We start from the raw sequence: 13,106 nt of genomic DNA, 5'->3' as shown, positions 1-13,106 counted from the left end.
AAGGAGAGATCTCTCAACATGGGTGTTTGTAGCACAGCATCACAGAGCTTTATTTGCAGTTCTACATGCTCTGGTAATAATGTTGTTAGTATTGTAATACACTGCTAAGTTGCAGATCTGCTTTCCAAAGGATTCAATTTTCAGTAGCTTTCACCTTTGAAATCTCAATAAGCAAGCTGAGTATAAAGTGTTCAGTATTATTCTGCTAGAAAATCAATGTTTGTGCCATATTCTGAGGCTGAAAAAATCTGAACTGTGCTTATTTGAACTGTGACATTGAAATAGAGTTTTTCATTATTTGTGTAAATGTCAGCTTCCTCTGAATTCTGCAGAGTTCTAAACTGGAAAACCTTTTGTTGTTGCAAAACCTATACTCTAATTTTCTAGAAGTTTCATGTTATTGGGAAGTGCTATGCTTTTTGGTTATAGTGCTCTTGTATTTTGAAGGAAGAATGCACCAGGAATTTACCATTTCTTGCTCAACTGTTCCAATCTTTACAGTCTTTCCTAATCTTGATTTAGGTTTTTCAGAACTATCGCAAACCCAAAAATTAACAAAAATAAGTCTTTCCATTCCATTACTGTTCATTTCTGGATACCATCTGCTCTTGTGTTTTTCCTTGAGAAAAACTGACAAGAACCATGGTGTTTTGTATGTAGGTGTACAATTGTTTTAGTTAGTGGCAAATAATTTAGGGTTTAATTATTGGTTATCACATTATATATATATATATATATGTCCTATCACATTGTATATATATGTCTAACTATCCATTTGCTTTTTTGACCAGTAGTGCATACTGAACACAAGACTTTCACTGAGTTATATACAGTTACTTTTTTCTTTTCATCTTTTCCCATGTTTCAGTCAAATAAATGTGTGTAGTTCACTGTTCTTCTATTAGCTTGCACCTCTCCATATTAGATTTTATTTGCAGTTGTGAAAATCTTGACAGTTTTAGATGCGTGCTTCTAATAATAAATGTTACTTCTTCTAAGTATTTGTTCAGTAGTCATAGTTTCTTTTGTTATATTCCTGTTTTTATATGCTCAAAGCATTACATAGGTATTTGCAAAATGTCATGTTCAACAGAAAATATTATCTGGCATTGCACATGATATACACAAATATGCAGAAGTTTTTTGTTGTTTTTATTTTTGTTGTTATTAAAAAATTACTAGGGGAATATATGTGTCCAGCAGCAATGTGTATCTAAGTAAAAGATAAGTTGCTGGAACACAATCTGAAGGTGACTGGGTAATAAAACATTTGTTTGGAAGCTGCCTATATTAATACAGCACATAAAAGAAAAAGTGTAAAATGCATCTGAGTTTATACTGTTTCAGTACCATGAAACCTGATTCTATGCAATTTATCTTCTAAGTAAATATGCAGGGACAGGCCAAGTGACTGATTTTATTAGACATCTTTTTCCTGTTGTTTAAGAGACACAGGACAAAATTTAGAAATCCAATGGAGGATTATGGACCAAGCCTTCAGTTGTATTTGTGCCTACCTCTTTCTGAGGTACTCTGACTTGATGGAAGAGCTCCTGATGTAATTTAGACCTAGAAGCTTGCCTGAAATATAGAAGCTTCTTAGCTACTTTGAGGACCTGGTCAGATACCTTTCTATGCAGTCCATTTTTTTGTTTGTTTTGTTTTTTAAAAAAGATGATTTCAACAACTTCTTCATTAGTGTATAAGGAAAAAAAAAAGTAATGAAACTTTAAAGAATTTCCAGTAAAAAGCAGATGAGGTTTGTAGGCTTCCTATGATCTCACCCATGGGGCAGTACCAAAGATCATGTGGCTGGGTGGAGTTATTGGAGGGCTGCAATGTGTCCAGTGCCTGTGCCAGCTCTCTGAAAATTCCATGTCAGGGGAATTCTTCCCGTAAAATCAATCTTGAAAACCCTTCAAGATTCCCCACAAGCTTCCCTACAAGGTTTCATAAGTAAGTATATGAATAAGTATTCAGTTATATTTTGATTAGAAGACACTTAATAAGGAAATAATAATTTAATACCTTAAATTACTTGGACACACCAAGGTTACTTGGACACAGCCTGGATGGAATAGTTCAAAATGGCAATGAAGCACTAAAAACAACAAGAACTTATAGCCTCATGCCCTTATTTGCATCCACAAGTTCTTAGAAAGTAGTCAAATATCTATTTGTGCAAAAAACTCTCCCACAGTGTCTATAATGTGCCATTCCTCAGCTTTCCTCTCCAGGTCAGGAAAAGATCTCTCCCATATCTGAGTCTTTTACTAATATTAACTGTATTTCCAAGTTTTGCATGTTTGTATCACAGGAAGACATAAAGCCTCCTAGAAATATTGTTATAATATCGAAAGAAAATAATCCTTTGGGAAGAGATGAACTCAAAATTTTTCCTGTTAGGCTTGTCACCACCTGACAGAAAGCGTATAACACCCCCTCCCCCCACACCTCCCCCCCCCCCCTCTGGCCCCAGCATGTATCTAACAACAGTATGAGAAAGAAAAGGAGAGGAGGGAGAGAAAATTTGCTATAATCCTGGCAAGCCACAAAGCTGTGAACTGTCGTGTTCAATTGTTGAAGATGTTCTCAATTGTACGTTTGTGTACTATCAGTGTCATGCACATGTAGTCTGTGGCAGTAAAAGAAAAATAATTTTGATGATAGACATTTTGCAACAGTTTGCTCAACTAGATAAGGTCTAATTCAAGACCAGATATGTCACAGGGTGCAAAACAGATTTGTCTCCATTGTGACTTTGCTGAATTTGAGGATTTTCTTTACGGAATTCCTGCTTCAGATGCAGATAAATCCAGTTTCAAGTTGCAGGGTTCTCCTGCTTGGTAGCCAATTATTAGTATTTGTCAAACTGCTCTGGTGCTCAGCACCACAGCAGGCAAGAATTTTGTGCATTTTAGTGAAGTTTCTCTGTGCCAAGACAAAAAGTTCTACCATTTCTGTTTTTAAAGCAAACAACCATGAAGATAGTTACTCCTGGCTTACTAGGAAGCAGTTCACAAATCACAAACTTTCTGACCTCTGCTGAAGTCAGAATGTCTTTTTACCCTTAAAATTGTGTCTTCCACTTACATTTATAAGCAAGCTGATTTCTGGCTGACATTCCACGCAAGTCTTGTTTCCAAGTTTATCAGGATATATCTATTCAATCAGTTGTAGAAATCTGTTCTCATTGCCTAGAATTAATATATATAAGGTGAAAAGATTTCATCACCAATTGTCAAAACGGTGCTACTGCAATAGGTTAGAGCCATTAGACCATATTCTTAGTTTCACTTGAATGTTTTTCTCATATAAATTTTCTTATTATTTGTTTTGTTTCTGTCCATATCGTGCCATTACCTGGTTCCCTTTTACTGATATTATCTCTTCAAATATCCTTGACATTTTTTTCCTTTCAAGTGAATAGTTACTAATTTATCAATGCAAAACAGTACCATCAACCAGTGTATTAAATTTTTTTGTTGTTGTTGTCAACTTTCTTTATAATATGTTTTCTGAGCAGCTACAAAATAAAATTACCTTCTTTTCTGGGTGTTTTCCCCTTGCCCCACTTTGGCAAATAGTAATTTACTCTGGGTTTCAGAATGGATTGAAATGATCATACTCAGTTTTTAAAATCAGAAAAGAAACTTCACAGACTACAGAGTATTGTCATGGCAAACCAGAATTGTTGTGTATGTTTAAATCATAAGGAAGATGGTACCACTTGAATAGTATCACTTTAATCACTATTGTATCTTGAAGCAGAAATGGAAAAGGTTTTTGGCTTTGTCTCTATTCCGTTGTGAAAGTGAGCAATTTTAGTCGTCTCTTGGTGGAAGAACAGAAAATATCTTAAAAGGGTCTTTGGATATATTCAAAGAACACTTCCTATCAAGACATTCTGGAGAGGTCAGTTAATGCCTGTATGCTATTGACGTTGCTGCTCTTCCTCTTCTAATGGTGTTAATAAAAACTTCTGAAAAGTATGTGCACAAGGTGAGCTACTGGATCCATTTAAGTTGATGAGAAACCTGTAACTGACTTTTGGTAGAGCCTAGCTTTCCATTCTAATGTGTGTCCTTTATTTACAAGTTTTGGAGATGTGAATATGAGATGACTTTATGATGGCAAAGTGTAGCAATATATGCAGACTGCATGTAGCTGCAGCAGCAATACTATGAAAATTTAATGTAACTACTCAACATAAATTTATTTTTTGAGACAGCAGACTTGTTTTGGATTCAGCCCAGAAAATCATTAATTGGGTACTTAATTTCATGCATGCAACATCCATACACTTGGAACAACTCCTAAACTTAAACACATGACCCACATTCTTGGGGTTTTTTAACTGTATGAAGCTTCTTGTATTGCTGTCTGGTTCTTTAATCACCTGTGAATGCTCAAGACCTGACATTTTTGTGAATATTGCATATACAGTCAGTTTGCTCATTCTTTGCAGACCTGATGAAAGAATTGTGTATACAAAACCTGCTCTAATAAAAAGCAAAGTCCCTTTCTATGAACTTTTAATGCTTAGATCATCGTAGCTATAATTGGCTTTAAACATTAGGTGTTTGAATGATGGTAATGCTCTAAAGATGAAAGGGGATAAATGATAAACTTCCAAGTAAACAGTTTGCATCAGAATAGCAGTGTCTGATTGTGGATTAACTCTGCAAAAGATGTAAGATTTTAGCATTGCCATTTGCGTGAAGACTTGCATCCACATACATTTCTTGGATTTAGCTTATCATGGTACCACCAAATGAAGTGCTGTTTAAAGTCAAGCATTTTTATGCTTCAGTTGATTTTGTCATAAAATACATGAATGAATACCTTGTTATTAAGGGGTGGGGTTGACTGTTAAATGCCTTTGCCTCCAAAAATCCATTCTGGAAATCTGATGGTGAACTGGGCTACAGATACACAAGTATATCTCATGAAATATACCTTCTGCCTCTAAAGATGCTTGTATGTGTTTCTTTAACTGGTTCTTTTCTCCAGGAATGTCAATGACACTATAGAAGAGGTTACACTTACAACTCTGTGAAAGAAAGGCTGGGGATCTTGTTTGAATGCATGAGATCTGAGTGGGTGACTGCGCAGTTTGCACCGAGGGTGGTCCTTTCTCATATATACTGTACCGCTTTCAGCAAGCTAATGTGATGCTGAGTACTAATCTGTGTTTTGGGAGATAACATATCCTGATTCTACTGAAGTGGTACAAGTTTTTTTTTTTTTTTTTAATTCACTGAATCTGAAATTTCTGGGCAAAAACCTTTTTGTAATGCATTGACAGACTTTTTTGGGTTAATACTTTTTATGTCTTGTCATATATTGATGTTGGTGGGATGCTGTTTCTGTCACAGAATGTTGACATGTAATTAGAAAATACAGTATTTTTGTGGTAAGGCTTGACCAGACTTTACATCTTTTCATTTTTTGGTGCTAATTAGTAGGCAACTTATGATAAACTTGCATGCAACCTTAGCAGTAAGTCCCTTTCATGGCAAAAAGCAGAAAAGAAATAAAACCACACTCGTTTATTAAATAATTTGTTCAGCCCAGGACATGGTGTCCTTTTCTTTCAACTGAAGGTTTAACTGTCAGAAGGAAAGAGAGGTAGTGGAGTTCTACAATGTTATCTGGATTATGTCTATGAACAAAATTATTAAGATAAGCAAAATGGGGCAGTTTGTCAAATAAAAATGACAACAGTGATTAAACGTAAAGACCACAATAAGTCAGTCCAGGTAGCTAGACTATCAAATATAGCTATTTTTCAAAATGGAACTTACATGAAGCCTTATACTGATTGATCCAAAGTCACATAATAGAGGAAAATAGCAAAAATCAACATCAAGCAAATATAAATTATAACGTAAAAAATGATAAGGGACCCATGCTTGTTTGAAAATGAAATGTTATAAAAGGTGCAAAAATACATCAGTCCTTCAAGAAGAAATAAAATACATGGGATTCTTTGAAAAATATAATACATAGCTGCCATAATTTCCAGAGCATCATATATCATAGATGTTTGTTGGTAACATATCAGACAGGTTAAATAAAAATTCCATTAGGTTTCAATATACTACAGAAAATTGAGAGGTTTTGTTAAATATTATGCTAAAAGAACAAGTACTGAGGGTTTACAGCTTACACGATATAATCACAGCTCCATATATTCTGTGGCAGGCTGAACCAAGCTTTATATCAAGAGTGTCCATGGGATTATATTTTGTTGGTACATATTTATGGAAATACAAACTCCTGGAAAATGTAGGTTTTCATTTAATGAAGTATTAATTTCAATACTATATGAAAAATGGCAGGAATAGCTCTGTTTATATATATAAAAATAATAGCGCTTGCTCTATTAATGCTATTAATGTAATTTTTAATGCAACCAAAAGTTTCCAGGAAAACATATAGAACTAGTTACTGCTGTTGAAGAAATATCATTTTACCACTTAGTGTTAATGTTACCAAGTTCTTTCAGAGTGACAGGTGACTGCATGTGAAAGCAAAGTGTTTAGGAACTTGGGTGAACATTGATGTCAGTTTATTTTAAAACGATCTGGTGGTTGGTGTTTAAAAGACTATGACTTATTTTGGGATGGTTTGAGAACATTTTGGGTGGCATTTAAGCCTGTGGGACATTGTTTTAATTCTGTGCCTGTTAAATTCCTTTTGCACAGAGTTTGTTGTAAGGAATGTCAGCAGTATTAACAAATCTTTCTGAGTGCAGAGAAACTTGAAATATTTGCTTGGGATTTGGAATTGTGACAATAATTTCAAACCACAAAGTAAATGCAGTGTAAAGATGGTGCCAATTTCTTCTGTATTCTGCCATTGCTACAATCTAGACAAGTCACTTTGCTTTCCTTGTTGAGAAGGAGGTTCTGCTTTGTTGGAAAAAAGATTCAGTATATGGGAAATTTACAGTACAGAAGTGAGTGTTTATTGCTAGTAGTCAGTCCTCAAAATGACAGAATAGTTTGGAAGTGAGAAGTGTCAGAATAAAATGTGTGCTTGCCTGATCTGAATCAGGAGCGAGACATTTCCATGGTAATGCATCACCAAGGCTTTTTTAATGCAGTGGTCAGATTTCAAAATTATATCTTTGAATTGAGAAACTCTGAACCTCTATTGCGTTTCTGAAAGGTAAACTTAATTGTGTAGCCATTTGTAGTATGATAACTTCAGTAAATCTCCCTGAAAAGATTTCCCCAAATTTTAAGCTCTGGCAGCACTATGAGGTTACATCTAGAAAAAAACAAAACAAAAAACCACACTCCACAAGCAAACAAAAAAATCCACTAGAAATCCTAGTCTAAGCTGGCTCTGATAGCTCCAAGATGTGAATGTGAACATTTTAAGTGGCCATGGTCAAATTAAGAGGAATGTCTGGCAGTACTGCAGTAAGTTTGGCCATAAAATATAAGAAAACAGGACTTGATTCTTAATAAATGATAATAAAAAAATCCTTCTCACAGGTTCAAAATTTAGTTTATTATTTTCTAATTTTTTTTCATACTTTATGCTGGTGATTGCATTTTGCTCACGTTGGAAGTGGAAAATATATTTGGTTTGGGGTTTTTGGTTCCTAATTGTTTTCTACATTCTAAAAAACCTTCAGGCAAAGACCAATGAAATTGTTTTGCTACTATATACTATATAGTGTATATATATACACTATAGTATATATGTAATATTGTATATAGTATATAATATTTTTATATATATTATTTAATATATATTATTATATTATATATAGTATATATTATAGTGTAGTTTTTCAGGAATTATAGAGATAGATTGTGATGGTGACATGTGATTAGAAGCGGAGAGACACAATTTCCATTTTAAAATACTTCTTTTGGTTAACATTCACAGTCCTTTGACATTCACTTTAGCTAGCTGCATGGTTTTATGAACACTGGTAGTGTGAATAATTGATTCAGTACAGAGAGCTTTATTTAACACATTTATTTCTTTAACAGATATATTTTACATTTGTAGTTAACTTTCATTGTGTTAAAGCTTTGTTTCTTAAAATATTAATTCCTTTGAAAAGTATGTAAATAAAAAGCTTTAGTGCACCTTATTATATATTTAGTTTTCAGTATGGAAGATATATTTTTAAAGATCTTTGTAAAATATTGGACTAAATTTTCTGTTGGCTTAAATTGGAAGTTTCATTTTCCAAGGTTCTCCTAGCAATATACTCTCAGGGCATTACAGAGTTGTAACAAAGGAAATATATATATTTTTGGTGGGAGTTATAAAATCTCTGATTTTGGGAATGGTAACCTGGTATATATTAATTATCATAGCTGTGCATTGTCACTTCAGAGATTAGTTCGTATGTAACCTAAGAAGGAATCAAGCCATTGTCTGGTTCCAGCCTCGGTGTCATCTGAAACTGTATTTTTAGAATGAAAATTTCATTCAATACCCTGTCACTGTTAGAAAGGTGATGAACACTTTGGGAGGTAGTTGTTTCTGAAATCCTTTTTCCTATGAAATGATGACTAAGAGATAAGGCTGGCAAAAAGCTGAGTAAAAAACCCCATGCAATTCTTATTTTTCTAAGTGCTTTGGGAGAAATAAAGTGTTTGATTAATGAAATGTCTTTTGTATCTGCAAAATGTAACTAAAATAAAGCACCACTTCTTTCTAGCTAAGTAACCTGAAAAAAGTCACTGTTGTGGACATATCAGCAAACAAGTTCCATTCTATTCCAATTTGTGTACTCCGGATGTCTAATTTGCAGTGGTTGGATATTAGCAGCAACAACCTGAAAGATCTCCCAGAAGACATAGACAGGTAGTTTATGTTTTAATTCATTGACAGGCTTGTGAGTTATAAGGCAAATCCAGAAAGTAACAGGTTTCCAAGGGACACCATTAATGAAAAATCACATGAAAAAATCACATTTGGAAATGCATCAGATAGTTTTGAATGTAAGCTTTACGATTATTATTGATAGAATAGGTTTATTTCGTACTGAGTTGCCAGTCTTGATACTAAACCATCATAATCAGGCACAGACATGGCAAAATAAGGTTTTCTTTGTTTGACTTTGGGTTTTGAATTTTGAGACTTAGGCTCATGTACATTCTGAAGACTCGAAAATGTCAGGATATCTTGCGCCCAGTAAACACATACTCTTATTCAGACTCAAAGTTTCAATGCCTGCATTGTCAAAGAATGTCAATAAGCTAACACGAATCCTGTGATTAAATTGACAAGTTGACAGTAAACTGAAACCTTACTTAATATCTTTCCCTGAATTCAAACAAACCAAATGGGCCTGATAAACAATAGCCTGCAACAGTGTTTTAGGAATGGACCCTTCTGGTCAAATGGTACAAACTTGTTTCATCGGTTTTCTATGTTTTTTGTCTTCTAAAAGCTCAGCCACAAATTACTATTGCTTTAAGAAAAGCCAAGGAAATAAAATAAAGGCAGCCCAATGCCTTTCTCTGGAAAACATTGACATTAAATTGATTTCAGTGGGATAACTTCAAAGAACCAAATGACCAGGAACTGGTCTTTCTTCTGCTCCCCACAGTACTAATTACTAGTGAAAAACCGTAGATGGGAATTTGCTGCCTAGCAGAGGTGTATCTAGTTCATAAAAACCAGCATATGGGCAAAGGTGTGAGCTGGTGACCCATATTTTTCATTAGTTCTGCAGCACACATGGTGAGCCTTTATATCATGTTCTGTCAACATCTTCTGTATGAAGCACATTAATTTTTGTAACATTTTAACTTGAGCATGCTTTTGAGCACTTGTCAGAGGTATGCTATTAATATCTATAATATTGAACCATGACTGGAAATATCCATTAAAGTTGATGATGATTTGTGGAAGTGTGATATGAGTAATTTTTAAGCCAAAGATGGTACATGTAATTGTTCTCTTTTACACCAGATTAAGTCTGTATTACTATTTTGGATAGATGTTCCTGTCTAAAATAAATATTCTAAGTTACCTTTATCTTTTACATTTTTACAGGTTAGATCAACTGCAGACGCTTCTCCTACAGAAAAACAAGTTGACTTATCTTCCACGAGCTCTGGTCAATATGCCAAAGCTCAGCTTGCTAGTTGTCAGTGGTGATGACCTGGTTGAGATACCCACAGCTGTCTGTGAGTCAACCACAGGCTTAAAGTAAGTAAAAGTGAAGAAGAAAGGAACGTGTTCTTCAGAAGATAAGGTAGATGCACCCAGAAGACATACCTTCACAAGCATCAGTTTCTACCACACCTGGTGGTCAAATTCTGACCAAATTTACATCAGAGTCTTTAAGGAGGCACTAGAGAAATTGGGAATTCCAGACAAGCCTCATCTTTCTGATTTTCATCTGCCAGTTCCCCACATAGTGCATCTGTATGTGTTTGTATTCCTGTGTAGACTTGGTCATAGTAGCTCTAATTGAAGCCACAAAGCTATGTCCCAGAGTGGGACCTGTAGTCTGGCAGTTAGCTGTTGATAAGCTCAGTGCTGTCAAAAGTGCTCTGTAGGGAGTGGGAACCATGGCTGGATAAAAGGCTAAATAGTGTTGTGGTTCATATATTGTTTGTTGTGAAACAGCACCTGGTTGCTGCATGCAGAGTAAGACTAAAAGGCCTTTTAATCTACAGTTACAATGATCTTACATTTCTGCAGGCAATGCTCATGTCTTTGATTATGAAGCCTTTTGAGACTCTAGACTGGTTCTTGCTGGGATGGAGTTAACTTTCCCCATGGCATCCCTTATAGTGCTGGGCTTTGTACTGGTAGCTAGAATAATCCTGATAACACAACAAGGTTTTTGATTGCTGTTGAGCAGTGCTCCAGCTGCATCAAAGCTGTCTCTTCAACCCTTCCCCACAAAGGCCAGTAGGCAGAGGATGAGCAAAGGGTTGGGAGGGTACATACCTGAGACTGCTGACTCAAATTGACCAAAGGGATATTATGTACCGCATGACATCATGCTCAGCATTGTTGCATATATTTTTGTGTTAATCTCTCTCTAGATTCATAAGTCTCAAGGACAGCCCAGTTGAAACTATTGTATGTGAAGACACTGAAGAAATTGTAGAAAGTGAACGTGAACGAGAGCAATTTGAGAAAGAGTTTATGAAAGCATACATTGAAGACCTAAAGGAAAGGGGTGTGTGTAACTTGCAGTAAACTTCCTGCTGTCTTGGATGTAAATGCAGAAATACATTTAGAGCATTAATTTTTAACATTACAAGCAATATCCTTAAACTCTAATTGTCTGTTACGGTATTAAATAAGACTAAAAGTGAGAATGTCCAATGTGTTTTATTAAAAGTTTGTGCCCTAACTAAAACACCTGTTATTGAACACATGTATATAAAATTAAGAGTGCATTTTTACATGCACTAACCTTAATTCAATAATAATATATGCAATGATTATCCTAATTCTCCAGATTTAATTACATTTTTTGGGATTAGCATTAGGGATTTTGAATTCCTGCAGAAAAAGTGATTTTGAATTCCGTCTCAAAAAGAAATACAATGTATATATGAAATGCTTTTTGCATTGATAGAATGTTTTTTATTTGTATCAATGCACTAATTGCTTAACCACTGTAAAATTATTGTAGCAAAAATCACTGCACAATCTTTAATGCACAGCATCGGGAAGTTTACATGTTATTTTATTTTGCTAGTCTGTCTTATACTTACCTTAATCAAGTAACTGTCAATCTCTGTAGTCTTTTTTAGTAAAACGTTTTAGGAAACAAAAGCAAAACTTCCTGTCAACCAAAATACCTGATAGATTCTGTTTCAAACTCTGGGATTTTGTGCACAGAAATGAATTTTGGTGGAATGAATCTTTTGGTATCTTTTCGTTCCTTGAATTTCATGTAAGTGGCCTGTGTAGTGGTCCTACAATACCTGGTAGAAGAGAAATGTAAAGGCAGGCCACAGGATGCGGCTGCAGCATACTTTTCATGTTCTGATACTAGACTTCTGTACTTTGATGTCCATAAACTGCAAATTTGAGTATTCAAGCTGTCTACTTCTAAAGTGAACTCTGCTATAAAAGTGCCAGATTCTGATAATGGTAGCAACAGTGGTTAAAAGGGAGAGAAGGAATGGAGGAAAAACTGAGATCATAATTTGGCTTTAGAGATACTTGTGAAATATGTTGTGATGGAGCTGTATCCATGTACTTGTGAAGTGTGGAGTTTAAGATAATGCCTACCAGGTTGCCTAAAACCTGCATTTGGCCCTGTCAGGCACAGGCCAGCTTTATACTTCTTTGAGGCAAAGCAGCTCAGGGATACACTTTTCTGCCTTCCTAGGCAAGACTTACCTCCATGCTTTTTATGATGAGGTTGGATCATGAATCAGTCTTGGATTTCCTACTGCTGAACTCTTGTGCTATAGATTATACCAATACTTGCTTTTGAAAAGCAGACTGGAGAAGGAATAGATTCTGTGTAATATGAGCCAGCTGAATTTCTGAAACATAGCACAGAGATGACTTGTAGCATACTTTTGAAATAAAACCAAACCTAGCTGTTTCTAGCTAAGGTCTCCAATTTATTTGTGCCAGATTACACAGCTGAAGTCTAAGATGTATTTCTTTTTTCTCTTTTCGCAGATTCTGTGCCTTCCTACACTACGAAAGTGTTACTTAGTCTTCAGCTCTGAACATCACTAGTGGATATCAGAATAACTCTGTTTTTATCCACCTGAATAGAAAACATTGGAAACCATAGATGGCCAGAAGCACTTCAAAATCATCATGAGTTTTTTTAATTTCTAGTTGTTCCTGGTAACTACAGATGAGACAAAGAGCAGTAGAGCTTTCATAAGATGCTGTTTCACATTTTAAATCAATGTATTTTCAAGTCCGCAGCAACAGCCACTAATTTAGGTATAGACCCTCTGAAAGTAAATATTCACTGTAATAAAGTATACACAGGCATAGATGCCTTCAGGATGAAGACATTATATGTTGTAGTTGAAACAGTGGGACATAAATCATCATCTTAAAAAGAGATTTCATTTTATAAGGGAGGGAAAGGATTAATTTAGAATATGAATGTGATCTGTCAT

At 35.0% G+C, this 13,106-nt stretch overlaps 1 protein-coding gene across 1 annotated transcript in view; it reads left to right on the top strand.

The window, feature by feature from the left end:
• The window catches only part of LRRC2 (leucine rich repeat containing 2), a 52,256-nt gene extending 39,558 nt beyond the window's left edge, over nucleotides 1–12,698 (top strand). The window contains exons 5-8 of the mRNA XM_056325524.1: nucleotides 8,696–8,841; nucleotides 10,039–10,194; nucleotides 11,043–11,179; nucleotides 12,649–12,698. Coding sequence (XP_056181499.1) covers nucleotides 8,696–8,841; nucleotides 10,039–10,194; nucleotides 11,043–11,179; nucleotides 12,649–12,698 — 489 coding nt within the window. The remainder of the gene's footprint in view (nucleotides 1–8,695; nucleotides 8,842–10,038; nucleotides 10,195–11,042; nucleotides 11,180–12,648) is intronic.
• Nucleotides 12,699–13,106: the final 408 nt, after the last annotated feature.

Source organism: Falco biarmicus, chromosome Z (assembly GCF_023638135.1).
Source record: "Falco biarmicus isolate bFalBia1 chromosome Z, bFalBia1.pri, whole genome shotgun sequence".
In the NCBI taxonomy this organism is placed as follows: Eukaryota; Metazoa; Chordata; class Aves; order Falconiformes; family Falconidae; genus Falco; species Falco biarmicus.
Note: the sequence above shows the minus strand (reverse complement) of the source record. Positions and strands in the feature narration are given on the sequence as shown.